This window comes from Somniosus microcephalus, chromosome 14 (assembly GCF_052327205.1).
Source record: "Somniosus microcephalus isolate GS21.2 chromosome 14, FLI_Smic_1.0, whole genome shotgun sequence".
Taxonomy (NCBI): Eukaryota; Metazoa; Chordata; class Chondrichthyes; order Squaliformes; family Somniosidae; genus Somniosus; species Somniosus microcephalus.
The window spans coordinates 22,445,440-22,471,169 of record NC_141000.1 but is presented as its reverse complement, the minus strand read 5'-3'; the positions used below and the strand labels follow the sequence as shown (position 1 = coordinate 22,471,169).

Here is a 25,730-nt window from a genome sequence, read left to right as displayed (position 1 = left end):
TCAAGCAGCACTTACTCACCAATAACCTGCTCACTGATGCCCAGTTTGGGTTGCACCAGAACCACTCTGCTCCAGACCTCATTACAGCCTTGGCCCAAACATGGACAAAAGAACTGAATTCCAGAGGTGAGAGTGACTGTCCTTGACATCAAGACAACATTTGACCGAGTGTGGCATCAAGGAGCCCTAGTAAAACTGAAGTCAATGGGAATCGTTGGGGGGGGGGGGGGGGGGGGGGGGGCCTCCACTGGCTGGAGTCATACCTAGCACAAAGGAAGATGGTTGTGGTGGTTGGGGGTCAATCATCACAGTCCCAGGACTTCACTGCACGAGTTCCTCAGGGCAGTGTCCTAGGCCCAACCATCTTCAGCTGCTTCATCAATGACCTTCCCTCCATCATAAGGTCAGAAGTGGGGATATTCACTGATGACTGCAGAGAGTGTTCAGTGTCATTCGCAACTCCTCAGATAATGAAGCATCCATGCCCGCATGCAACAAGACCTGGACGATATTCGGGCTTGGGCTGATAAGTGGCAAGTAACATTCACGCCACACAAGTGCCAGGCAATGACTATCTCCAACAAGCGAGCGTCTAATCACTGCCCCTTGACATTCAACGGCATCATCATTGCCGAATTCCCCACCAATATCCTAGGGTTCACCATTGACCAGAAACTTAACTGGACCAGCCACAAGAGCAGGTCAGAGGCTGGGTATTCTGCGGCTTGTGTCTCAAGTCAGGAGTGTGATGCTTGCCTGGATGAGTGCAGCTCCAACAACACTCAAGAAGCTCGACACCATCCAAGACAAAGCAGCCCACTTGATTGGCACCCCATCCACCACCTTAAATATTCACTCCCTCCACCACCGGCGTACCGTGGCTGCAGTGTGTACCATCTACAAGATGCACTGCAGCAACTCGCCAAGGCTTCTTCAGCAGCACCTCCCAAACCTGCGACCTCTTCCACCTAGACGGACAAGGGCAGCAGGCGCATGAGAACACCATCACCTCGAAGTTCCCTTCCAAGTCACTCACCATCCTGACTTGGAAGGATATCGTCGATCCTTCATTGTCGCTGGATCAAAATCCTGGAACTCCCTCCCTAACAGCACTGTGAGAGTACCTTCACCACATGGACTGCAGTGGTTCAAGGCGGCGGCTCACCACCACCATCTCAAGGGCAACTAGGGATGAGCAATAAATACTGGCCTTGCCAGTGACACCCACATCCCATGAACGAATAAAAAAATCCAATGCAGTGCTTGTTTCAGTGGATTTGGCCCGCAACAGGTATCAGGAACTCGTACTGACTGGCAAGAGGAGCAGCACAATTCACTATAAAATATCTAAGAGTATGGTGGAGTGTTGCATTGTTGGAGATGTAGTCTTTCAGATGAAACATTAAACCTGTTCGCCTGTTTAGGTGGACACATAAAATCCCACGACCTCAATTTTAACCCTCTCCCTCCCCACGATGGGCAGGAGAGGGTCAGGTTGGGCTCAAGATCAACCGACCCCATTCCCACCCCTTTAAATTTTAACATACAGAAATCAGGCCATTGACGAGGCTCCTGCAAAAGGCAGTCGGGGGGGTTTAATTAACATTCCAAAGTCGTGGCCTGATGACACATTCGGAGCCGCAACTTAAATTTAACTGGAGGCACAAGCTGTTGGCTGCTGGCAGCTGACCCGAGGCGGGAGCTGCCGACTCCCAAAGATGATCTGAAGGACTGCTCCCCACAGGCCTCACAAGGAAGCTTTTGGCCCCCTCCCAGCCTCGATTACTGCCTCTCTTCCAACGCCCCTCGTGCCCCCACGATCTCTGCCTGGAGCATCTTTCTCCCTTCCCGTTCCCTACCCCCCTGGTCCCAAAATCCAGCCTTGTCCCCGGCCCCACAGGTCCCTGGCTGCGGCCTCCTGCTGCTAGATTTTCCTCCTGCTCGCCGCCAGGCTGTCAATTTTTCGGGCTGTCGGAATCCCAATAATATTCTAACGCGACCCTGTTGTTAAGATCAGCAGAGCCTCCGTGGCCCCAGCCTTCCCAGGCTCTTCGCCCGATTACGTTCTCCCCCTCACCCTCCTCGGCTTCTCCGTTAGTATTATGGCCATAGTGTTTGTGTCAATGCTATGTTCAAATCGATGGTGACAATGCACTTACATATTTTATAGTGAATTGAGCTGCTCGTCTTGCCAGTCAAGAAGAGTTCCTGATACCTGCTGAGGCCAAACCAACTCTGGTTAGATGTCCAATGACCAACTAGTGACTGTCCTCCTTGGGACAGGGGTAAGAAATATATAATTGAGATGAAATTGGTGAGACCAAGCAGGCTGGTAGATGGAAAATTACAAGTTATGTTGATAATTTGGTCCGCTTGGCTCAGTGGTCGCACTCTTGCTTGTGAGCCAGATGGTTGTGGGTTCAAGCCCCACTCTAGAACTTGATATTAATCTAGACATGGGACCATCATGGCACACTGATGGAGCTTTAAGACTGAGACTTGTCACTGGGGCTGGGAACCTTGCTATTCAGGTACAGATATCCCTGCATACCCCAACTTGAACCTTGCTGATAAGCACTGGAAAACAGGTGTGTGCTCTGTGCATATAAGTTACACAATTTTAACCGATTAATCTCCAGCAGTAGTCTGAAATATGCTCAGCGGGGTCCCCAAGACATGGGTCATGCCAATCTGTAACCAAGATCTCTCAGCCTAAGTGTGTCCTCATAAAGAGAATGTATACTTAATGAAGCAAACAAACATTACTTTTGTGATCAGTTGTTTGGGTTTAGAAACTCTAGCATTGTGATGGGTTTATGAATCAGTCAGACACCCAGCTGACCAAAAACAAAATTCAGATCACCAGAGGGAACATTTGCACTTCTAATCCCAGTCCTCCTTGTGGTGGGATTACTAATTTAATGCCAGATTTTGACAAATCACAGCCAGTTTTGTACTGGGCATCGCCACCTCCTAGGAACTGAACAGAGACTGCCCAAACTCCTTTTACATAGAAACCGGTCTATGAAGGTTAGGTGCCTACCTCTATACATGTTTTAATCTATTTTTAAATATGAAGTATTCCCATTTCCTCCTTTAAGGAACCTTGTGAGTTTCTGTGGAGGGAGAAAATTAAGCATCTGAAATTCTGCTAGGTAACCTTCGTATCAATAAAAAGCCTTTATCAGCTATAGGCTTTTTTCCTCTTCGTAGTCTGTCTCTGCTGAATTTTTAACACAAATTAAGGTTTATACATAGGAATCCTATCTTCCTGCTCTGCGATTTTGTGCGCCATGGAATCAGTCCAGCCCTTATCGGCAAGTCTCACCTTGACCTCTCCCCTATATATTTGGCACATTCCCCTTCCAACACCACCTTTTCTATCCCTCACACCTCTCATTCAAAAACCTCATTGTCTAACAACCTCCCAAGCCCCAAACGTACATCCTCAATTAAATGTTCTCTCTTCTATCCTCCCCTAGCCTCTGCACTGAGCAACTCCTCATCCTTGGTATTTCAATCTACACCAACTCCCCAAGCTCCTTCTGAATTAACCGCCTATCTGTCCTCCCTCAAACTCGCATCTAAAAAGTAACTCCTGCAGCCGTATCCTTGGTCATCCCTCAACTTTTCCACAACATTCAACATAAATCCCTCTATGATCTCACCCCACCTTATCTCTGTGATCCCTTGTGTAATTTCCCCATCTGAATGCTCTTCCCCTCTGACTCCTACCTCTTATACATCTCCTCTTCTCTTATCACTCCCTCATTCCAATTCTGGAACTCTCTCTAAACATCTCTTCCTCTCTCCCCACCTTTAAAAACCCTCAAAACCCATTTGGTCATCTCTAATATCTATTTTCTAGGCTCAACATCCATTCCTTCTGCTGATTTGTGAAGCACCTCACAATATTTCAGTACGTTAAAGACGTTACATAAATACAAACTATTGTTGCATGCATGTATGTAGCATTGAATAGATCCTCTTCTCCATTAATACAAGCTAATGACATTGCATCATTGGTTATATGGTTAGCAGTAAATAGTTGCAAAAGCATTAACAGAAAACAATCATGGGAGCTTCAAGCCAACTTCCTCAGATCCACCTTTGAGCCAAACCTACCAACCATCTCAGAGTCCTCCACCACACCCAAAAATTACTTATTACACTCACTCCTATATCATCACCGCTCTTTAATCTTTAAACTGCTGATTTTTTTATTTGAATGCCTGCCTGAACAGCTTCAAAATAAACTGTATTTCGTTAAGCCATGTACAATTTAATAGCCCACATATTGTAATAAATGAGACACCAAAATAAAGACCCTGAATTGAGCTCTTGTCCTTTATTACTTGTTTTCAAACTATAGATCATACAGTCAATAAGAAAGAGGCCAACTCTCAATGAGATTACCATCGTCGAATCGCAACCATCAACATCCTGGGGTCACCAACTTAACTGGACCAGCCACATAAATACCGTGGCTACAAGAAGTCAGAGGCTGGGTTATTGAGGTGAGTGACTCACCTCCTGACGCCCCAAAGCCTTTCCACCACCTACAGGGCACAAGTCAGGAGTGTGATGGCATACTCTCCACTTGCCAAGTGCAGCTCCAACAACACAACATTTCTGCCATTTAACCATTTCCCAGTTTTCCACTTAAGCACTTCACAAGTTATTCTATTTTGTCTCTCATGAGGGCTTTTTCCCCTTCTTCATTTAAAAAGGAACAGGGCAAAGATGTTCATCTGCAATATCTTCCAGCTCTGATGAAGGGTCCACACCTGAAACATTAACTCCTCTGTTCTCTTCACAGCTGCTGCCTAACCTAAGCGTTTCAAGCATTATCGGTTTTCGTTTCAGATTTCCAGCATCTGCAAGTTTTTTTACACTGCAAAATCATGTCTCTTAAAAAATTAGGGCTAAATAATGCTTCCAAACCATGTATCGTTTTGTGCAGAAACCTATAAAATATACACAAATCTCAGCAGTTCTGCTGTAGAAAGGTAGAGTGGAGGCCAAGTGTTTTTGCATAGACCAGAAGTAAAAACACTTCTACTTTACCAGGGTGACATGGATTGCAGATGGCAGGCCTCACAGCAGTGATGACACAATCATAAATAATTGAAACACTATACAGCACACATCCTCTTTTTAATGGGTCTCATAATCTGCTACCATGGTCTGCCACATGCACTGAGCATGTTCAATGTGTTTGCATCATGATGCAAAACACTATTGTAGCATGAGTACACTGACACAAAGGATGACTCAGCATCAAATTCCTAGGTGTCCCCCCCCGCCCACCCAGTCAGTGCTGTAACGCATTACAGTGCATGGAATAGCAGGTCTACAATTTAAAAGTTGCTCTACAGAGAGAGCAGAGTCAGGTGGTAGTACATGCGCATCGGCTTGGCACTATTCCAGGATCTGGGCTCGAGGTAATAGTGGATTAAAATTAAGAGGGCAAGTCATTCTGTGCTATTCTCATACACAGTGATTATAATGACAGGTTGGGGCCTGCCTACAGTTGGTACATTGCTGAGGCAAACCTCACTAAAAAATGTCACCTACTCTCACATTCTTCCATCCATTGAAATCCCTCCCTTTTTTTTGCTTCAATGAAAAGGAAAATGTTTTGCAGGCAGCTAATCTGCGAACAGCAGTTTCCCACCCCACCAAAGTTGAAAATAACCTCCATGGTGTTTTTCAAAGAAACTATTTAAACTATGCAATAAGTGGTATTGAAAATATCAGGTAAACACAAGACAAAGTTTTCAATGTGATTTCTTGAAGTTGCAGTTCAGCTCATCATTTATTTTCTCCCTCTGTAAACTATAATTCTTCATTCCCAGTACTACCTATAAAAGGCAATTAGGCAGATTTTGACCTTCACTTTCATCCTCTTGGGCATCAAAGTCTCCCAAAATTTGTCAATGTTGATAATCTGAGATGTGAATCCGATGGTAGAATTTAACTTTAAACAAAACTAACTCATTATGTACATTAAGCATATGTACCAATCAACATAATTACATTATCACTGGATGGATATACCAATAGAGGGGCTGAATTTTGAATTCTATTAGCTGGAAAGTTTCATTTGCCAAAAAGACTCATGACTTTAATGATCCACTAACCTTGTGCCTGCATTTTAGTACCACCCCATAGGCTCCTGCAAAAGAAAAAAATATTATGCCTCAGATTATTGAAATCAAATATCTTAAACATTTATTTTTTCCCTTTTTCTATCCTTCACTCCAAAGGCATCGACTCGCTGTCAGGCTCCAAATTCATGGACACTGATCATGTTCTCGTATATTGCCCAAGTGGGCATTATTCATGCGGCAGAGTGGCGGCAGGCTATTCGATCTCAGGCAGCATCACAAGCAAGCCCGACTTTATTCATATCCGATGTCAACACACGCACTCCCAGTAGGGCTACCTGCATAGTCATCAGGAGTGGAACACTGGCTTATGTCTCCCTGCCTATTCCAGAGGCACGGAGCTCAATTCTTGCCCTGACTGAGATCAACTAACACAGCACAGACTGAGGGATCTAGCCTGAGACATTCCTGGTCAGTATGGCTGACCTACTCAATTGGCAATCTTGCTTCATCTGTGTTTTGGAAAAAGTTATGGGAGGAAAGTCAAAATGTTAAAAAGTAACAGAAATACTTGTTTCTTCATTGCTTTACCAATTCTTTGTCAAAATACAGAATACAAATTTGCAGTGAGTTCCTGAACTCAGCTTTACCTTAACAAAGGAAAGAAAATGAAATCAATTGGATGGCACAACAGCCTGGGCTATTCTCAAGTACTCCATCAAATCCTGAGCTGCACCGACACTACCCAAGCAGGTCACCAAACAACATTCAAGGAAACAGCCCAAGGGAACCTTGAGGAAGTAGCAAAATATTTTAAGGGAAGAATGAAATTGGAAAGCAACAGTGTACATATTTGGAATAAAATATGGAATTTCTGATCTGGAGTAGCAATTACCAATATACGTATATACATATATAACTTTTAGTGCAAAACATGCTTTAAAATCATTTGAGCCCAACAATCAAGCCCATTTCTGGAGCAAATATTAAATGATTTAAAAATTAATCATTTAGAATTCAACATACTTTTAAAGCTAATCATATCCATTCTGCCATCAAACAAAAAAGCCCAATTTAAAATTTGGTCTTCAGATACTGAAGACACAATGGCAAGTTGACAATGACACGACGAGGTCAACTGGGCATCTGGAACCTCAGTGCACGTCAGGAACAGCAGTCCCTCTCCCTGGCAACTGTCCGAGACTGAACTAGACTGTTCGTAACCATGCTGTCATATTTGACACCGAGATGAGCTTCTGACCACATAGCCGAGCCATCACTAAGACAGCCTATTTCCACCTCCGGAGCATCACCCAACTCCGCCCCGCCGCAGCTCACCTGTTGCTGAAACCCCCACCCATGCCTTGTTACCTCCAGACTTGCCTATTCCAATGCACACTTAGCCAGCCTCCCACATTCTACCCAACGTAAACTTGGTGTCATCCAAAACTCTGCTGCCCGTGTTCTAACTCGCAACATGTCCCGTTCACCCATCACCCCTGTGCTCCCTGACCTACATTGACTCCCAGTTAAGCAATGCCTCAATTTTAAAATTCTCATCCTTGTTTTCAAATCCCTCCATGGCCTCGCCCTTCCCTATTTCTGTAATCTTCTCCAACCCCACAACCCTCAGATATCTGCGCTCCTCTAATTCTGGCCTCGAGCATCCCCTAGGTTAAATCGCTCCACCATTGGTGGCCATGCCTTCAGTTGCCAAGGCCCGAAGCTCTGGAATTCCCTCCCTAAACCTCTCCGCCTCTCTTTCCTCCTTTAAGACGCTTCTTATAACCTACCACTTTCATCTGCCCTAATTTCTCCTTATGCGGCTCGGTGTCAAATTTTGTTTTATAACGTTCCTGTGAGGCGCTTTGGGGCGTTAAAGGCGCTATATAAATACAAGTTGTTGTATCACCTTAACCTTTTAAATTCAAGGATAGAAAATAATAACCGAAAAGACAGAAGGAAATAGGGTGAAATAGAGTCAAATCAAATACAGAAAGATAAATAGAGAGAAAGAAAGATTGGATTGAGAGAGAAAAAAGACAAATGAAAAGTAAGAAAAAAATTACAAAATGTAAAATTGAAAAAACCTCCTTGGACAATTTACTACCTGCAGGAATGAGACTCACCATTTAATTATTCTCTTTCTGGGCCTCTGAGGTTGAGTGGCAGTGCAGGAACATAAATCATTAAAAGGGTTCTTATGTCATTAAATACCAGACCTAACTTTCTGCAGTGCATTTAATTTGTTTTAACAGCACAAATGCAGCACCAACTTGAAAATCATGGGGAGGTTGATGGCGAGCTCCTTTTTTTGCGAGGCTAACGGCGGAACGGTGCAAATTATCCAGTAATGTGGCGATTTGCAACTCCCACCATAACTCTTCCTCGGCACAAATTGCAGTTTTTTTTTGTTTTTTTAAAACACACAAATAACGGCATGCGCCTTTAACGCGTCGTTACTTTTCCAGCAGAGTCTGGGCCAATGTGTTAATCTGAGGAATATTGCATCAACTTGAACACTTATTCACTTCAGTCAAGACTCCCAAACTTACCTTCACCGACAATTCCAAGGACTTCAAATTTATTCATCACATCACCAATGTCAGGAATCTTCATGAAGACAAATTTCTCTGACAAGTACGATCCCAAATCACATCATAGTTATGGATATTAAAAAGTAACTTGCTGCAGGCAGCTATCGTACAGTGTCCATGAAACCAGGAGGTCCAACAAATTAAATTCACATCCTTCATACTTGTCGTAATCTAGTCGCAATGTCGTCCCATCTGAAACAAATAATGTTTGTAATTACCAATTCTGAAACTATTCTTAGGGTACAAAAATCCTATTATCTCAGACGGGATAGGCTTGTGTTTACTAATCTTGTTCCATAGAGACAAGATAAGATTTCAAATTCTATTAAACATGACAACATGAAACAATATGGGGAATAACAAACATTCCATCTGACATGCACACCAAAATGCTGAGGTTACCCAACGATCTTGCAGCTTTTACAAAAGCTGCGTTTCCTGTGCATGATCGCCATAGTTTTTGTAATTTGTACGACATGGAGAACAGTGAAGATTTCCTTAATCCATCATGCAGAATAACCTGATATCCTTCAAGGTCCAACATCATCCAATAGTTTTAGCATTGTTTTGAAAGCATGCTCCTACGGGTTTTGAGGGTGGGGGGTGCGTTTGGTATATGGGATGGAAAGAGATGTGGAAACAGCATTTAATAAATACTGGTAGACGAATAAAGTTCAGCTGACTAGCCCCCAAAATTTCACATTAAATTTATGTCATCTGAATTTGGATTACTGCCATAAAATACTGCAGCATCCATCTAGGAGCGTCTACTTAGAGTTTCAATTGACAGTACAAGTAAACAGATTAAATATTTTTATAGATAACTTGTTATGAAGGATGTCAAAGTGTCAAGAATAACCATTGCAAACATGGCCTATTTAGTTTTTCTTGTTCAGTAAACCATAAAGATGGTTCAAATTAATATTTAACAGACACCTGATCATAACCCCTGTGTTATTACTTGTTCATACTCTACTGATCCTTCACCAATGATGTTTGGGACAAGTTGACTGCATGACCTCTCAGTAACAGTCCAACACAGGATTTCCAAGGAAAAGTAGGGAGGGAAGAGGACAGGGCAGACAATGAAGTATCACAGTAGAAATGGCAGGATCTATTCATTTACCATAAAATTTGTTCACTGTTAACTGTATTATCGCCAAGCACAGGAGGAGGAAGGTAGCATCCAGTGGCTAGATATTCCATAGCATACTTCTTCTAAAGCATGGAAATTTGCCCATCCAACATTTCTACGTCATCTATAAAAAGGTATGCTTTCTACCATGTATGTACTCTCTCAAAATATTACATTTGGTGCAAAAAATGCTTTTTGTACAAGCTTTATGAAAGTGCTCATGGCTGCACTGCGTTACAGCATTTACCCACATTCACTACTGCAGCAGTATTTGCAGAATCTGTTATCTTTGTCAAAGCAAAAAATATTAACTTTCATTGCCATTATATTAATTTACTGTCCCTTGTAATTGCACTTTCTAAAACATGCTTGTGATGCCACAGTTCTCATGCCATGAAGATAACGTGCCTGGAGGAAATATTCTCAAACAGATTGCTGAAAGATGTACGAGAACAATATGGAATGACTTGGCGTCCATTTTCTCTACTTCTTTCTGGCAAGTACAAAATTCTTCACTACACCTCAGCCATAGTACAGCCAACATCAGAGACTCATGCTGCAGGGAAGTAAGGATATTTGTCTTCATAAAACAAAGTCTCTACACATTATGGCACATTAACCTCCGATCCCAACAGAGAGCTATGAAATTTACCTCCACGTTCCTGTCCTGTCATTAAAGCATTCTATAACTTTGGGATAACTTTATAAAGCCATGCAATTTTGGTAAATACAGTTTCTTTGCATTTTCTCCAATTCAGGTATCTGGTGTGGTTCCATCTTTCCGCCAAGATACCAGAATATATAATCAGCAGTCTAAACAATTTTTACATCTGCTTGCACAAAAGCAGCCCCTTCAGTGTTGACATGTTCCATGTGGTTCACAACTTCCCACTTATTTCAGCAGGGTGGCAGTAAGCACTAGCCATCAATTCTTGATCATATAACTTGGTACTATAATATCACAAAATTTTCACAAGCAATTCATGGAAGCTACAGTATCCAATATGTGGAAAATTACAGCTGGAAGGTTTGGCTTCTATCTGCAGATATAACAAAAAAATACGACAAGCAATTATACAACGGACAGATGCTCTCCACATTGTACATGTACTGTAAAAAATGTTAACTGGGATTTAAACGTGATTTTATAAATACAGTACATATTTTTCAATTTTGTCTCACCATTAAACTGTTGACATACAAATTAATTTTAATAGGAAATCGCAGTAACAATAAACAGAAAAAAAGACAAAGTTAAAAAAAAAAAATTTCCAAGTACAGTATAGTTCAGGTTCAAACACATACATTTCTATTATCTTGCACCTTTCATCTAGGCCAGAAGTAAATATTCAGAGCAAATTAGTTTCCCTCCGGCTCAAGACTACGGGAAACCGGCACTTCCGTTCCCCTGAAAGGGGTTCAGAAGTCAAACGCGTGCGCAGGAGAGGCGGCCATGTGCATCGAACTTACGTTTTTTTTGCAGGTTTTCCCGGGAAGTCTCCAGAATTTACACATTTAAAAAGCAGTCGCAAGGCCTGCTTTTTACAAGGGAAGTGGTGAATTAATTAAAATTAAAACATTTTTTCCACAGGTTTATTATTTTTAAATACTTGAAAGGTAAGTTTATTTTTTAGCCCCGTTAGAAAATGTAATTAATTTTTTTAGAAAATTTAAATTGTTTAAAATTGTTATTTCATGTAATTTATAGTTTATTTTAAAAATGTGATTTAAAAAAAAAATTATTTGAAGATTTAGTGATGTTTTGGGGCTTATTAGTATTTATAGGTTTGACAGGTCCGGTCAAACTTATGAATGAAGCATTCCCTGCTCCGTTTGGCTCCCCATGGCCCACGTGATCCCAGGGGACGCATCGAACTAACTGCGCCCCTGGGATACGCAAGCACTGCGCGCCGGCAGTTGGAGGAGGCCCAGGATCGGAGTCCCACGCGGGCCCACAGCTCAACGGCCGGCGCGGTAGCTAAGTGCAGGTCGGGGGCTTGCACCCGCGGGAAGCCCGTGACCCGAATTTCTGGGCCAATATTTATTCTAACAGGGCTCCTTATGATCATACATTTCTGTTTTATGATTTTAAACATCAGGGGCTCGATTTTGCCATTGGTGGCGAGCTGGGTGCGGGTCAGGGGGTCCCGATGCCACCACCGCTGTCGGGCGGGATAAAATTGCGATTTTACCCTAATTGGGCACTTGATGCCCTGCGTGCGCGCTCCTCTGGCCCAATTAGTCTTTTGGGTCTGAAACTCACCTCTGCTGACGTCATTTCTCCAGCTGCATTTAAGGCCTCCGAGCAGCATTGCTTCATTTTGTGCCTATGTTCTTCCAGAGTGACAACTGCTTAAAGTGTGTTCTACTGCTGAAATGTCAAGCTCAAGGGCCAAGGCCTCACCACGTTTCGATGATGACTCCCCTCCATGCTCTGGTGGAGGGAGCCAGAGATCAAAAGGTGGTGTTTTTTCCTTCCTCTGGGAGGAAAAAACCTCCCCAGCAAACCAAAGCTGTGTGGCTACAACTGGCTCAGGAGGTCCGCTCCAGATCAATGTGCAGCAGAACCAGGCTGCAGTGCCGAAAAAGGTTCAATAACCTTGTCCGCACAGGCTTACGGGTGAGTACCCCATGCGTATTCGCCCGTGGAGACCCGAATTTCTGGGCCATTGTCTCCATACTTAATCGTGCAGAGGTCAGAAAGTGTGGAATTTTCTATTGTTGTGTTTAGACCAATAAAAATGTTGCATAGATGTCTGTTAAACCACTGGGTGCGTAGTCTTGAGCCAGAGGGAAACTAATTTGCTCTGAATATTTACTTATGGCCTAGATGAAAGGTGCAAGATAATAGAAATGCTCTCAGCACTATGCATTGCCAACCTACTCCTACACATCCCGCTTTACCCTTACATCCCTTGCACCCTTAACCAACCCATTTCTATGCGCACAAATCACTTCACTATTCGACTATGCTGCCCTCGCACTCCCTATCACTGTTAGGCAGTGGCAGCAACTAACACACAGGGAGGGCCCTTGGTATTGGGACCTCACTCCATCTTTGTCTCCTTCTAAGCATCTATGATATGGATTCTCTACACTCACCATCATTATCACTCAAACTCCACTTGTGTCCCTCATTGCAGGAAAAGCGAGCCCACAATAAGAGGGAAAGGGCGAAGACAGGAGGAGGGCCACCCTCAATCGCCCATCTCACTAGCGCTGAGGAGGCGGCCCTAGAGATCGTTGGAACCGAGGAGGATCTGGAAGTGGGGGACAGACAGACGGGCGCATCAGAACATGCTGGGGACAGAATAGTTTTGCATCTTTCTCATTTACATTGCATGAGTGACTGATATGGCTTCTGATGCTCATACAGATTGACTAATGACCATCTGCACAAGTCCACGTGCATGCTACATTAATATCACGTCTAACACATGCCTTTACTCCCCCACAGGACCATCAACAGCTCCCCTCCCCACTGTCCAGGAGGAAGAGCCTGAGCTGGAAGGCTCCCCAGAGGAACCTGCAACCTCGGAGGGTGCAGTGTCAGCAGAATTAAGCGCACCCAGCACCAGCACAGATACGCACACCTCGGTGGGACCTTTGAGAGATAGAGTAGTGTTGTCACCTGGTGTATCACAGCTCACAAGTGAGCATCAGCATATGGTGGAGACAGGGACAGAAGTGGAGAATCCTAGTCAGAAGCCGCAGGGTGCTCCCAGTTCTGCTCAGCTGCATGTGGACCCTGTGCCTCCGGGTCCATCCAGACAGAAAGCGTTGCAAGAACTCCAGGAACAGGTGGAGGAGTCTCTGGCAGATTTTGTCTCCACGGTTACTGCAAGTACGGAGAGGATGGAGGAGTCCAACTCTAATATGAGCAGTGCCTTTGTGGAGGCAATGGTGCATGAACCCACCTCTGTGGTTAGGATGGCTACCTCCACGGTTAGGATGGCAACGGTAGGAGAGGATGGCTACAACCATGGAGAAAATAAGTCAGAGTCTGGAAAACATGGTGAATGTTCAGAATAGACTGACATCTCTGGAGGAGCGATGGGCAGCTATTGAGCAGAGAAACCAGAGCTTCACAGAAGTCCTTTTGAGTAGGATTGCCAGTGCAGATACAAGTCCTCATGGTCCCCCCGATGTGCAGCAAGGTGCTGTCAAGCTACTTGCTAGCACTGAAGTGGGGCTGACCTATCAGAGGGATGTTGGTGGTAGGCAACAAGGAAGTGGGGGCTCCTCTCCAAACGCTCACACTTCCACGCCACTAAGTAGCCCTCGGTCAGAGCCCTACCAGAGAACTCACCCAACTGAGATGGGCGTCTCAGCCCCTGCAGACGCAGGAGGAGCAGACTGTTGCAGAGCCCTCATACAAACATAAAAAATAGGAGCAGGAGTAAGCCATTCGGCCCCTCGAGCCTGCTCCGCCATTTAATGAGATCATGGCTGATCATCCAAATTCAGTACCCTGTCCCTGCTTTCTCCCCATCCCTTTAGCCTTAAGAAATATATCTAACTCCTTCTTGAATATATTTAATGAATTGGCCTCAACTGCCTTCTGTGGTAGAGAATTCCACAGGTTCACCACTCTCTGGGTGAAGAAATTCCTCCTCATCTCAGTCCTAAATGGCTTGCCCCTTATCCTTAGACTGTGACACCTGGTTCTGGACTCCCCCGCCATCAGGAACATCCTTCCTGCATCTAGTCTGTCTAGTCCTGTTAGAATTTTATAAGTTTCAATGAGATCACCTCTCATTCTTCTAAACTCTAGCGAATATAAGCCTAATTGACCCAATCTCTCCTCATACGTCATTCCTGCCGTCCCAGGTATCAGCCTGGTGAATCTTCACTGCACTCCCTCAATGGCAAGAACATCCTTCCTCAGATAAGGCGACCAAAACTGCACACAATACTCAAGGGGTGGACTCACCAAGGCCCTGTACAACTGCAGCAAGACATCCTTGCTCCTGTACTCGAATCCAACATACCATTTGCCTTCTTAACCGCCTGCTGCACCTGCATGCTTACCTTCAGCGACTGGTGCACAAGGACACCCAGGTCTCGTTGCACTTCCCCTTTTCCAAATCTACTGCCGTTCAGATAATAATCTGCCTTCCTGTTTTTGACACCAAAGTGGATAACCTCGCATTTATCCATGTTATATTGCATCTGCCATGCTTCTGCCCAATCACCCAACCTGTCCAAATCATACTGGAGTTTCTCGGCGTCCTCCTCACAGCACACACACCCACCCAGCTTTGTGTCGTCTGCAAACTTGGAGATATTACATCTAGTTCCCTCGTCCAGATCATTAATATATATTGTGAATAGCTGGGGTCCAATGGCCGATCCCTGCGGTACCCCACTAGTCACTGCCTGCCACTCGGAAAAAGAGCCGTTTATTCCAACTCTTTGCTTTCAGTCTGCCAACCAGTTCTCTATCCAAGTCAATACCTTGCCCCCAATCCCATGTGCCTTAATTTTACATGCTAATCTCTTATGTGGGACCTTATCGAGTGGGATTCTAGCATACTAATGCAATGCTGAAAGACAGGATTGGATTATTAATAGAATACCAACACTAAACTGCACAACAAATAAAAAAGAAAAGTGTCAACACTTCAATTGTCACCCTATCTTTCCTTACATCCCCACACCTACAGTTTAGATTTTATTTCTATCCAATTTAATCTAACCTCTTTTGCCCTTACCCATTTTGTTCTGGCTCATATCATCCATTTTGGGATGGAAAAAAGTTTATTTTAAAACAAAAAATTTTCATTGGTTGTAAAGACCAGTTTTCCAGTCAATTCAAAAAAGTAATAATAACGATTGATATAGTTGAAGGTCAATAATTTAAAAAAAACTCATTTAAGAAGTAGTACGCTAAGTGAGAAGACTGAAAACTTTTGAAAATCTTTTTCCAACACTGAATTTTGCCTGCTTATTCTTTCAGAAAATGCAAAATCTATTTCTCACAATTTTTACCTGGTAATCATTTTCTAAAATAAACTGATTTTTTTTTCAGGGAATTTAATGAATCTGAAAAAAGAGCCTTATAGATCAATAACTGCAATCTAGTAAATGATTATACCAGCTTCTGAAAGTACCTATAGTGAATAACTTCTACCACATTCCTGATCCTGCTGAAGAGATGCACTCATTTTGCTGAATGAACAAAACTTCATACAGCAAGGTCAATTTTGTTGGAAGGCTGGTTTAAAAAAAAGTCAGAATATCTTTACAAGGGAATCTATTTAAGCTCACATTCCTGATAGCAATAACCTTTAAATACCCTATTCTATTTTTAATTGTAGTTGAAGCACTCAAAATGTCATTTTCATGTTAAAAGAATATTTATATAATTTCTTTTAAAAGCCCCATCACCAACATTGCCTGCCCAATGGGTCAGGCAAACAAAGTAACCAACACGAAAATAGCTGACGAACCTTCTAATTTTCTCTTCCTTACAAGAGTGCCTTATCTTATTGCAATACATGTGTTTACAAGGCAGTATTTTTAGTGCAACTGCCTTTATGAATAATAAGTAGGGCAAAGTAACATCTGCTCTGATTAATGGACACTGGATTGCTACATTCTCCGCAGGGTCTTAATTAGTGGGCATCAGTTTTCAATTACATTAACGAAACAATTGTTGATATTTAGCTCAAGAAACAGAGTCATTAAATCTTGTGCATAAAATATCCTCTATTACAAACTCTGAAGTACACAAACCTAGAACAGTCTAAAAAAAAATTCTCAGATCAATGGCCCGGATTTCACAGCGGTAATGACGGCGAACTGACCGTAACTTCAGGATTTAGCGCATGCACAGCTGAACGTAGAAATCCTGAAGCTGCAGTCAGTCATTCCCTAATCCACCACAGGCTGCGCTGTGGAACTCCCCATAGCCGGCAATCTGTGAAATCAGCTGAACTGATGAAAACGTAAGCTTTTCCAATCTAACTATGCTGTTAAACACCCAATAAAAAGTTACGCCTTGTTGGAAAAAGTCTAACTGGGGTTTTACCAACATATTGATTGCTGAACAACTTTTCTGGCCCTGAAATACTAAGGTTATATTTGTGGAATGTCAAATTTCTTCAGTATGTTAAAAATTACTAGATTTTTAAAATAATAAAAAACTTTAAACAAAATAAAAATAGTTATGGTATTTCAGCTTCTACCTTAATCCTATGTGAATGCTCCAACCTTTATTTCGCTCTCTGTAAAAAAAAAATTAAGTGCAATAAATCAGCGCTTTTTATTTCCTGGTTTGCTGTCTGTGAGAATTGTGATTGGCTGCTTAGACAGATTGATGACATCACTGCTGCTCTATGCTAGGAATCCCCCTTTTGACAGCGCTACAATCAATTTAACAGCGCTACAATCAATTTAACGTCGAGAAAGCTGAAGTTTTCGTCAGAGATCGCAGCTTTCTTGGAGGTCAGCAGCGATCACCATCGCTTACCGCAAATTCTGGGCCAATAGATTTTTGTTGGGTAAGGGTATCAAGGGAAATGGCGCAACGGTGGGTTACAGATAATCCGTGATCTAACTGAACGGCGAAACTGACTCGAGAAGCTGAATGGCCTACTTCGTTTCCTGTATAGATCATGACCTTAATCTCCAAAACAACAGCAACACTGAACTTCCTACTTCATCTGCAACAGCAACTACAACTGATATCTAAAAGGAGATGAGTACATATGCTGATCACTGGAACCGATACACATACAATTTCACAAATGTAGTACATCAGATTCATAAACTGTGCAAATCTGACATTATACCAAAATCTGTGAGATATTCTTTTGATGCCGCGTCTGTTTGTCTTCTTTAAACGTTGTTAACCGGAAGGGGGACTTTCATCTTGAGAGATTGTGACCGTGGTGCACTATCCCTCCTCATTCTTGATGACTTCTCTGCAGCCTTTGACATGGCTGACCACACCATCCTCCTCCAACACCTCTTCTCTGTTGTCCAGATGTGAGACTAAATTCACCTGGTTCCACTCTTACCTATCCAGTCATAGCCAGAGAATGTCTTGCAATGGTATCTCTGCCAGCCCCCACACTTACCTCTGGAGTCCCGCCGCCCCCAAGGATCTATCCTTGGCTCGCTCCTATTTCTCATCTACATGCTGCCCCTCAACATCATCATATGAAAACTTATCAGGTTCCACATGTACGCTGATGACACCCAGCTCTCTCAACTGTCCGTGTTGTCAGGCTGCTTGCCCAACATTTAGTTCTGGATGAACCAAACTATCTTCCAACTAAACATTGGGAAGACATAAGTTATTGTCTTTGGCTCCCTACCACCAACTCCATTCCCAGGTCCTCCATGGCCTTGCCCTTCTCTATCTCTGTAACCTTCTCCACCCCTACAACCCTCCGAGAACTCTGCGTTCCTCCAACTCTAGTCTCTTGTGCATCCCCCACTTCCTTTACCCCCACCATTGGCGGGAGTGTCTTCAGCTGTTTAGGCCCCAAGCTCTGGAATTCCCTTCCTAAACCTCTCTGCCTCTCCATCTCTCCTCCTTAAAGACACTCCTTAAAACTTACTTTCTTGACCTCACCTGTCCTAATGTCTCCTTCTTTGGCTTGGTGCTAATTTTTGTCTGACTACGCTACTGTGAAGCACCTTAGGATGTTTTACTATGTTAAGGGTGCTATATAAATGCAAGTTGTTGTTTTTCTTGTACCAGGAACACTTCTACCCTAGTGGTAGAGGACATGGTTTGTGAGGTTTTGTGGCATGATCTTCAGGGATTGCACCAGCAGTGGTTGAATAAAGAAGTGCTTAAGTAAGACAGCAACTAGGTCAGAGAAAAGCAAGCATCAGAGAAATCAAACAGTAACACAGTGCACAGCAAGGATCAGCAAGAGAAATTACAATTTTACAAACTGCACAGTACGACCATGCAGCACAGGGGTTTTATGAAATCTCAACCAGGGGCAAACACTGAATATAATTTTTTTTTTTTTTAAATCTACATATTCTCGAAGAACTTCAACAATTGAAAATATTGATATTAGAACTGTAGCACAAGTATTTTAACAACAAAACATTTTTCTGAAAGCTGAACTACAACTGCTTCAAGGCAACCCCGCTCCTGCGCACCCCCACCATCTATTTGGACTTGACTTTGTTTCTATCTACTTCAAGGACTGAAAAATCTCTCAGCTCCCGTGAACAGCCAGTTGTAACTCACATTTAAGTCATAACTAGTTGCGGCAACATGTGTGAATCACAGAGCGCGCTTAGGTCATTCTTGGCAGCCACTAATACTTTATTTTGTATAAATGCCCACCATTTTACAACCATCAACTAATTCTTAAGTACTTGGAATTCTTTCTTGTTGAAAACTGATATGAGATTATCACTATTTAACTATTAGGAACAGATCTGTATTCAAAATTCATGTGAATACGATAGGAATTTGTCCAACTAGCACCACGTGTTCTGGATTGCAAACTGCACTGTTTAAAAGGTGGGAGTACAAAAATGACAATGAAGACTACTGACACGGCTTAAAAATCAATTTTTTTTAATTTTAAAAATAGCAAAATTTTATTTTCCAACAAAAGCACTGAAGCTGATGTTTTTCTCAAATCAGTAGCATGGGTTCTGCTCAGGCTTCACCAATCACCCCCTCCAATCCCATCTTACAGCTGCGCCCCTTTGTCATGAAGTCATAATTGTATGGTTGTAACATAATCACTGATGGAAAGAAAAAAGCTGTTCTAACTACAGTGCAACTCCAGCATTCTGTGTGAACATTATTTGTTGAAGTTTCTGCTGCCATCGATCTCTCTGCATTCTGTTTCAATGAGTAGGCTTATTGGGCTACTTGACCCAATTTCATTTAGCCCAACCTGTTCTGACTGGTCTTGCCGTACACACACTTTCCTTAGTCCTCCAAATAAAACAAGAATAGTGCCTGGGAGTGCAGTGTGCCACAACTCCAACAGACTGTACCTTACCTTGCTACTTAACTGTACAGATTCCCAATTGTGAGTCTCCAAGGAAATAAATAGTGTTTTATAGCAAGAAAAACAATGGTTCGAATCACCTGAGCCACTATCAAAGATCTCTTTTAAAGGTCATCAACCTGAAATGTTAACTCTTGTTTCTCTCTCCACAGATGCTCCTTGACCTGCTGAATTGCCAGCATTTTCTCTTTTTCAGTCAAAGATCTCTTATTGGTCAGATCAAGAGCAACATGAATACAGAAATAGAAGTAGGTCATGTGTGTGACTGGGATGGTGTGCAGACTAGTTTAACGGCACAGTATAAATAGGGCATTGCCTTCTGCAACTCCGAATTAAATTGTAGTGTGTGTAAAATACCTATGCCACTAAAAAGGCTACGGAAAAAAAATACAAAAAAGAACAGTCAGGAAAAGACCTACTAAAGGGAAAGGGCTAATCCTAATCGGGCCAAATAGAATAGAAGCACGGTGGCATAGTTGTTAGCACTGTTGCCTCACAGCGCCAGGGACCCGGGTTCGAATCCGGCCTCGGGCGACTGTCTGTGTGGAGTTTGCACATTCTCCCCGTGTTTGCGTGGGTTTCCTCCGGGTGCTCCGGTTTCCTCCCACAGTCCAAAGATGTGCGAGTTAGGTTGATTGGCTATGATAAATTGACCCTTAGTGTTAGGGGGATTAAATACGTGGGGTTACGGGGATAGGGTGGGATATGTGTTGGTGTAGGGGTTACGGGGATTGGGTGGGATGTGTGTCGGTGCAGGCTCGATGGGCCGAAGTGGCCTCTATCTGCACTGTGGGGTTTCTGTGATTCCAATATTCGTTCGAATCCACTGGAAAGGATACCAACAATCTTCCCTGATATGATTGCCAAGGGGTCATTTGCTTTAACTATTCTAAAATACAAATACCAATCAGTACTCAATCTAAAGTTATCAGCATATATATATCCATGATGATGATGATGATGGAGTTGCTGCTGATTTCATGACACCTTCATTAGAGCCCGAGATAAAGCTAGGCAGCATGTAAACCAAGGCAAATTCAATCCACAACTTTAATGGATTAAGAGCTGAGAATTTGTGTGTGTGGTTTTGGAAAATAGGTCAAATAATTTCCACCCAAACGAATTACATCACCTACTCCAAAAACAATTTACACAAGATAATGACCCAGAACCAAGGCAAATATGACTTTGCCAGGAGAGGCAACAGAGAAAAACAAATCCATTCACCTTACATATTTTTAAATCCCACTCGTTATCGTTCCAAATATTTAGGAACAGAATACAAAGAGGAGTGAACGCTTTTCAAATACACGTCAACAGGTGAAGGGTTCAAGTCAAGGATGACAAATGCACTGCTACTAATGTCAATTATTCAAGCAAAACCATTACAAATCAGCGAGTGAAAAACAAATGGCAAACATGCCAGTGTCCCATCCTTCAGCTGCTCGCCCTTTGCTGCGGAGTGAGGCTCAGGCTCAGACTGCAAACTCTGGCGAGACCTGGAGCGGAGGAGCCAACAGGTGAGCGCGGGGCGGGTCGGTTCGCTGCCACCCCCGCCCCGGGTCCCGGGTCTCGGGTCCCGGGCTCGGGCTGTGCCGCGCGCCGCTCCCCTCCTCTCCCAGCCCGGCGCGAGCGGCGGCGGTTACTGCTCGCACCTATAACGGCGGGACATGCAACAAACAGGCCGTCCCGAACAGACAACAACACCGGACATCCGCAACAGCCGACTGCCCAACCTCGCGCGTCCCGGTCCCCCATCTTCAACCCAGGCCTGGCCCGCACTCACCCGCAGTGTCAGCCGCTCAGCTCCGCAGCAGCGACTTCTCTACGGAGCCGCCATGTTGCACTGCGTAACCGCAACGTCAGAACCATCGCGTGCACGGATGACTCACGCCGCTAGGCGGCTCGCGGGGGAGGCCCACACCTTGCACAGCGAAGGGGTCAGTTCATCTCCGCAATAATCCGCCCAGTACTGAGACAGGGGCAATTACCCCGCCCGCCAGCCAGCCAGAACTGGGACAGGGGCAGTCACCCCCCCCCCCACCAAATACTGAGACAGGGGCAGTCACCCCCCCCCACCAAATACTGAGACAGGGGCAGTCACCCCCCCCCACCAAATACTGAGACAGGGGCAGTCACCCCCCCCCCCCAATACTGAGACAGGGGCAGTCACCCCCCCCCCCCCCCCCAATACTGAGACAGGGGCAGTCACCCCCCCCCCCCAATACTAAGACAGGGGCAGTCACCCCCCCCAATACGGAGACAGGCGCAATTACCCCCCCCCCCAAATACTGAGACAGGGGCAGTTTACCCCCCCCCAATACTGAGACGGGCAGTCACCCCCCCCCAATACTGAGACAGGGGCAGTCACCCCCCCCCCCCAACAATACTGAGACAGGGGCAGTCACCCCCCCCCCAATACTGAGACAGGGGCAGTCACCCCCACCCCCCAATACTGAGACAGGGGCAGTCACCCCCCCCCCAATACTGAGACAGGGGCAGTCACCACCCCCCCCCCCAATACTGAGACAGGGGCAGTCACCCACCCCCCCAATACTGAGACAGCGGCAGTCACCCCCCACCCCCAATACTGAGACCGGGGCAGTCACCCCCCCCCCAATACTGAGGCAGAGGCAGTCACCCCCCCCCCCAAAACTGAGACAGGGGCAGTCACCCCCCCCCCAATACTGAGACAGGGGCAGTCACCGCCCCCCCCCCAATACTGAGACAGGGGCAGTCACCCCCCCCCCCCAATACTGAGACAGGGGCAGTCACCCCCCCCCCAATACTGAGACAGGGGCAGTCACCCCCCCCCAATACTGAGACAGGGGCAGTCACCCCCCCCCCCCCAATACTGAGACAGGGGCAGTCACCCCCCCCCCAATACTGAGACAGGGGCAGTCACCACCCCCCCCAATACTGAGCAGGGGCAGTCACCCGCCCCCAATACTGAGACAGGGGCAGTCACCCCCCCCCCCCCCAATACTGAGACAGGGGCAGTCACCCGCCCCCCCGCCCCCAATACTGAGACAGGGGCAGTCACCCCCCCTGCCAATACTGAGACAGGGGCAGTCACCCCCCCCCCCCAATACTGTGACAGGGGCAGTCACCCCCCCCCCCAATACTGAGACAGGGGCAGTCACCCACCCCCCCCAATACTGAGACCGGGGCAGTCACCCCCCCCCAATACTAAGACAGGGGCAGTCACCCCCCCAATACGGAGACAGGGGCAATTACCCCCCCCCCATACTGAGACAGGGGCAGTTACCCCCCCCCCAATACTGAGACGGGGCAGTTACCCCCCCCCCCACCAAATAAGACAGGGGCAGTTACCCCCCAAATACTGAGACAGGGGCAATCACCACCCCCTCCCCTCAAATACTGAGACACGGGCAGTCACCCCTCCCCCCCAATACTGAGACAGGGGCAGTTACCACCCCAATACTGAGACAGGGGCAGTTACCCCCCAAATACTGAGACAGGGCAGTAATCCCCCCCCAATACTGAGACAGGGGCAGTCACCGCCCCCCCCCAACCACCACCAAATACTGAGACAGGGGCAGTAATCCCCCCCCAATACTGAGACAGGGGCAGTCACCCCCCCCCCCCCCCGCAACCACCACTAAATACTGAGACAGGGGCAGTCTCCCCCCCTACCCCCGCAAACACTGAGACAGGGGCAGTCACCCCCTCAGCACTGAGACAGGAGCAGTAATCCCCCCTCAACATTGAGACAGGGACAGTAATCCCCCCCTCAGCACTGAGACAGGGGCAGTAATCCCCCCCTCAGCACTGAGACAGGGGCAGTAATCCCCCCTCAATATAAGAACATAAGAGCAGGAGTAGGCCATACGGCCCCTCGAGCCTGCTCCGCCATGCAATAAAATCATGGCTGATCATTGACCTCAACTCCACTTTCCTGCCCGATCTCCATAATCCCTTGATTCCCCTAGAGTCCAAAAATATATCTATCTCAGCCTTGAATATACTCAAAGACTCAGCATTCACAGCCCTCTGGTATAGAGTATTCCAAAGATTCACAACCCTCTGAGTGAAGAAATTCCTCCTCATCTCGGTCTTAAATGGCCTACCTCTTGTCCTGAGACTATGCCCCCTAGTTCTAGACACTCCAGTGAGGGGAAACATCATCTCAGCATCTACCCTGTCAATCCCCTTCAGAATCTTGTATGTTTCAATGAGGTCACCTCTCATTCTTCTAAACTCCAGAGAGTATAGGCCCATTCTACACAATCTCTCCTCATAGGACAGTCCTCTCATCCCAGGAATCAATCTAGTGAACCTTCGTTGCACCGCCTCCAAGGCAAGTGTATCCTTCCTTAGATAAGTGGACAAAAACTGTGCACAGTACTGCAGGTAATAATAATAATTCAACTTTATTGTCATTGCACAAGTACATGAACAACGAAATGTGATCTTGCAAGCTCCCATGACTGGGAGAAGCAAAGCCGCTGCGTCGGTGCGCGCCGCTATTCCATTTCCACCATTCCTCCTGTCTGACAATCTTCAGCCCACCGCCCAGGCCTGCTCACCAACCGCTCCTCCCATGACCTTCTCGCCAACTGCCCCTTCTCGGGGCTTTTTCCGTGACCTTCTGCACCTGGTTTTCCCTGATGGTTACCCCTCCAGGTACTAACCAGGTCTGGCTCTGTTTAGCTTCCAAGCCTTGCCAGTGACCCTGTCCCTAGTCCCAGGAACAGGCCCTGTACAATTGTAGTAAGACTTCCTTACTCTTATACCCAACCCCCTTGCAATAAAGGCCAACATGCCATTTTCCTTCCTTGTTGCTTGCTGTACCTACATGCTAGCTTTCTGTGTTTCTTGCACGAGGACACCCAAATCTCTCTGAACACCAACATTTGAAAGTTTCTCACCATTTATAAAATAATCTGTTTTTCTACTCTTCCTACCAAAGTGAATAATCTCACATTTCCCTACATTATACTCCATCTGCCACCTTACTGCCCACTCACTTAGTCTATCTATATCCCTTTGCAGACTCTTTGTGTTCTCCTCACAGCTTACTGTCCCATCTAGCTTTGTAGCATCAGCAAACTTGGATACATTACACTCAGTCCCTTCATCTAGGTCATTAATATAGATTGTAAATAGCTGAGGCCCCCAACACTGATTCTTGCGGCACCCCACTAGTTACAGCCTGCCAATCTGAAAAAGATCAGTTTTTCCCGACTCTCTGTTTTCTGTCCATTAACCAATCCTCTTTCCATGCTACTATATTACACCCAACCCCATGAGCCCTAATCTTGTGTAATATCCTTTTATGTGGCACCTTATCGAATGCCTTTTGGAAATCCAAATATATGACATCCACTGGTTCCCCTTTATCTATCCTGCTAGTTACATCCTCAAAAAACTCTAATAAATTTGTCAAACACGAATTCCCTTTCATAAAGCCATGTTGACTCTGCCTAATCATGTTATGATTTTCTAAGTGCCCTGATACCACTTCCTTAACAATGGATTCCAGCATTTTCCCGACGACTGATGTCAGGCTAACTGGCCTGTAGTTCCCTGTTTTTTCTCTTCCTCCTTTCTGACGTAGCGGTATTACATTTGCGACCTTCCAATCCACTGGGACCGTTCTAGAATCTAGGAAATTTTGGAAGATCAAAACCAATGCATCCACTATCTCTGCAGCCACCTCTTTTAGAACCCTAGGATGTAGGCCGTTATGTCCAAAGGATTTGTCAGCTTTTAGTCCCATTCGTTTCTCTAGTACTTTTTCTCTACTTACATTAATTATGTTAAGTTCTTTACCCCCATTAAACCCTTGGTTCCCCCCATTTTTGGTATGCTTTTTGTGTCTTCTACTGTGAAGACAGATACAAATTATTTGTTTCATGTTTCT

General features: G+C 45.0%; 1 protein-coding gene across 6 annotated transcripts in view; it reads right to left on the bottom strand.

Annotated features, from left to right (window-relative positions):
• Positions 1-21,776, bottom strand: part of LOC147107374 (cyclin-dependent kinase-like 5) — a 145,916-nt gene extending 124,140 nt beyond the window's left edge. For 2 of the 6 annotated variants that reach the window (XM_086006337.1, XM_086006339.1), the window contains exons 1-3: positions 21,630-21,774; positions 8,666-8,899; positions 6,144-6,178 (exon numbers count right to left, since the gene is read on the bottom strand). In XM_086006337.1, the coding sequence (XP_085862463.1) occupies positions 6,144-6,178; positions 8,666-8,729 (99 nt within the window). In that variant the 5' untranslated portion in view covers positions 8,730-8,899; positions 21,630-21,774. Of the gene's footprint in view, positions 1-6,143; positions 6,179-8,665; positions 8,900-17,032; positions 17,052-21,629 lie in introns of those variants that run through there. The other 4 variants (XM_086006340.1, XM_086006341.1, XM_086006338.1 and 1 more) reach the window with 4 other exon arrangements.
• Between the last annotated feature and the right edge of the window lie 3,954 nt (positions 21,777-25,730).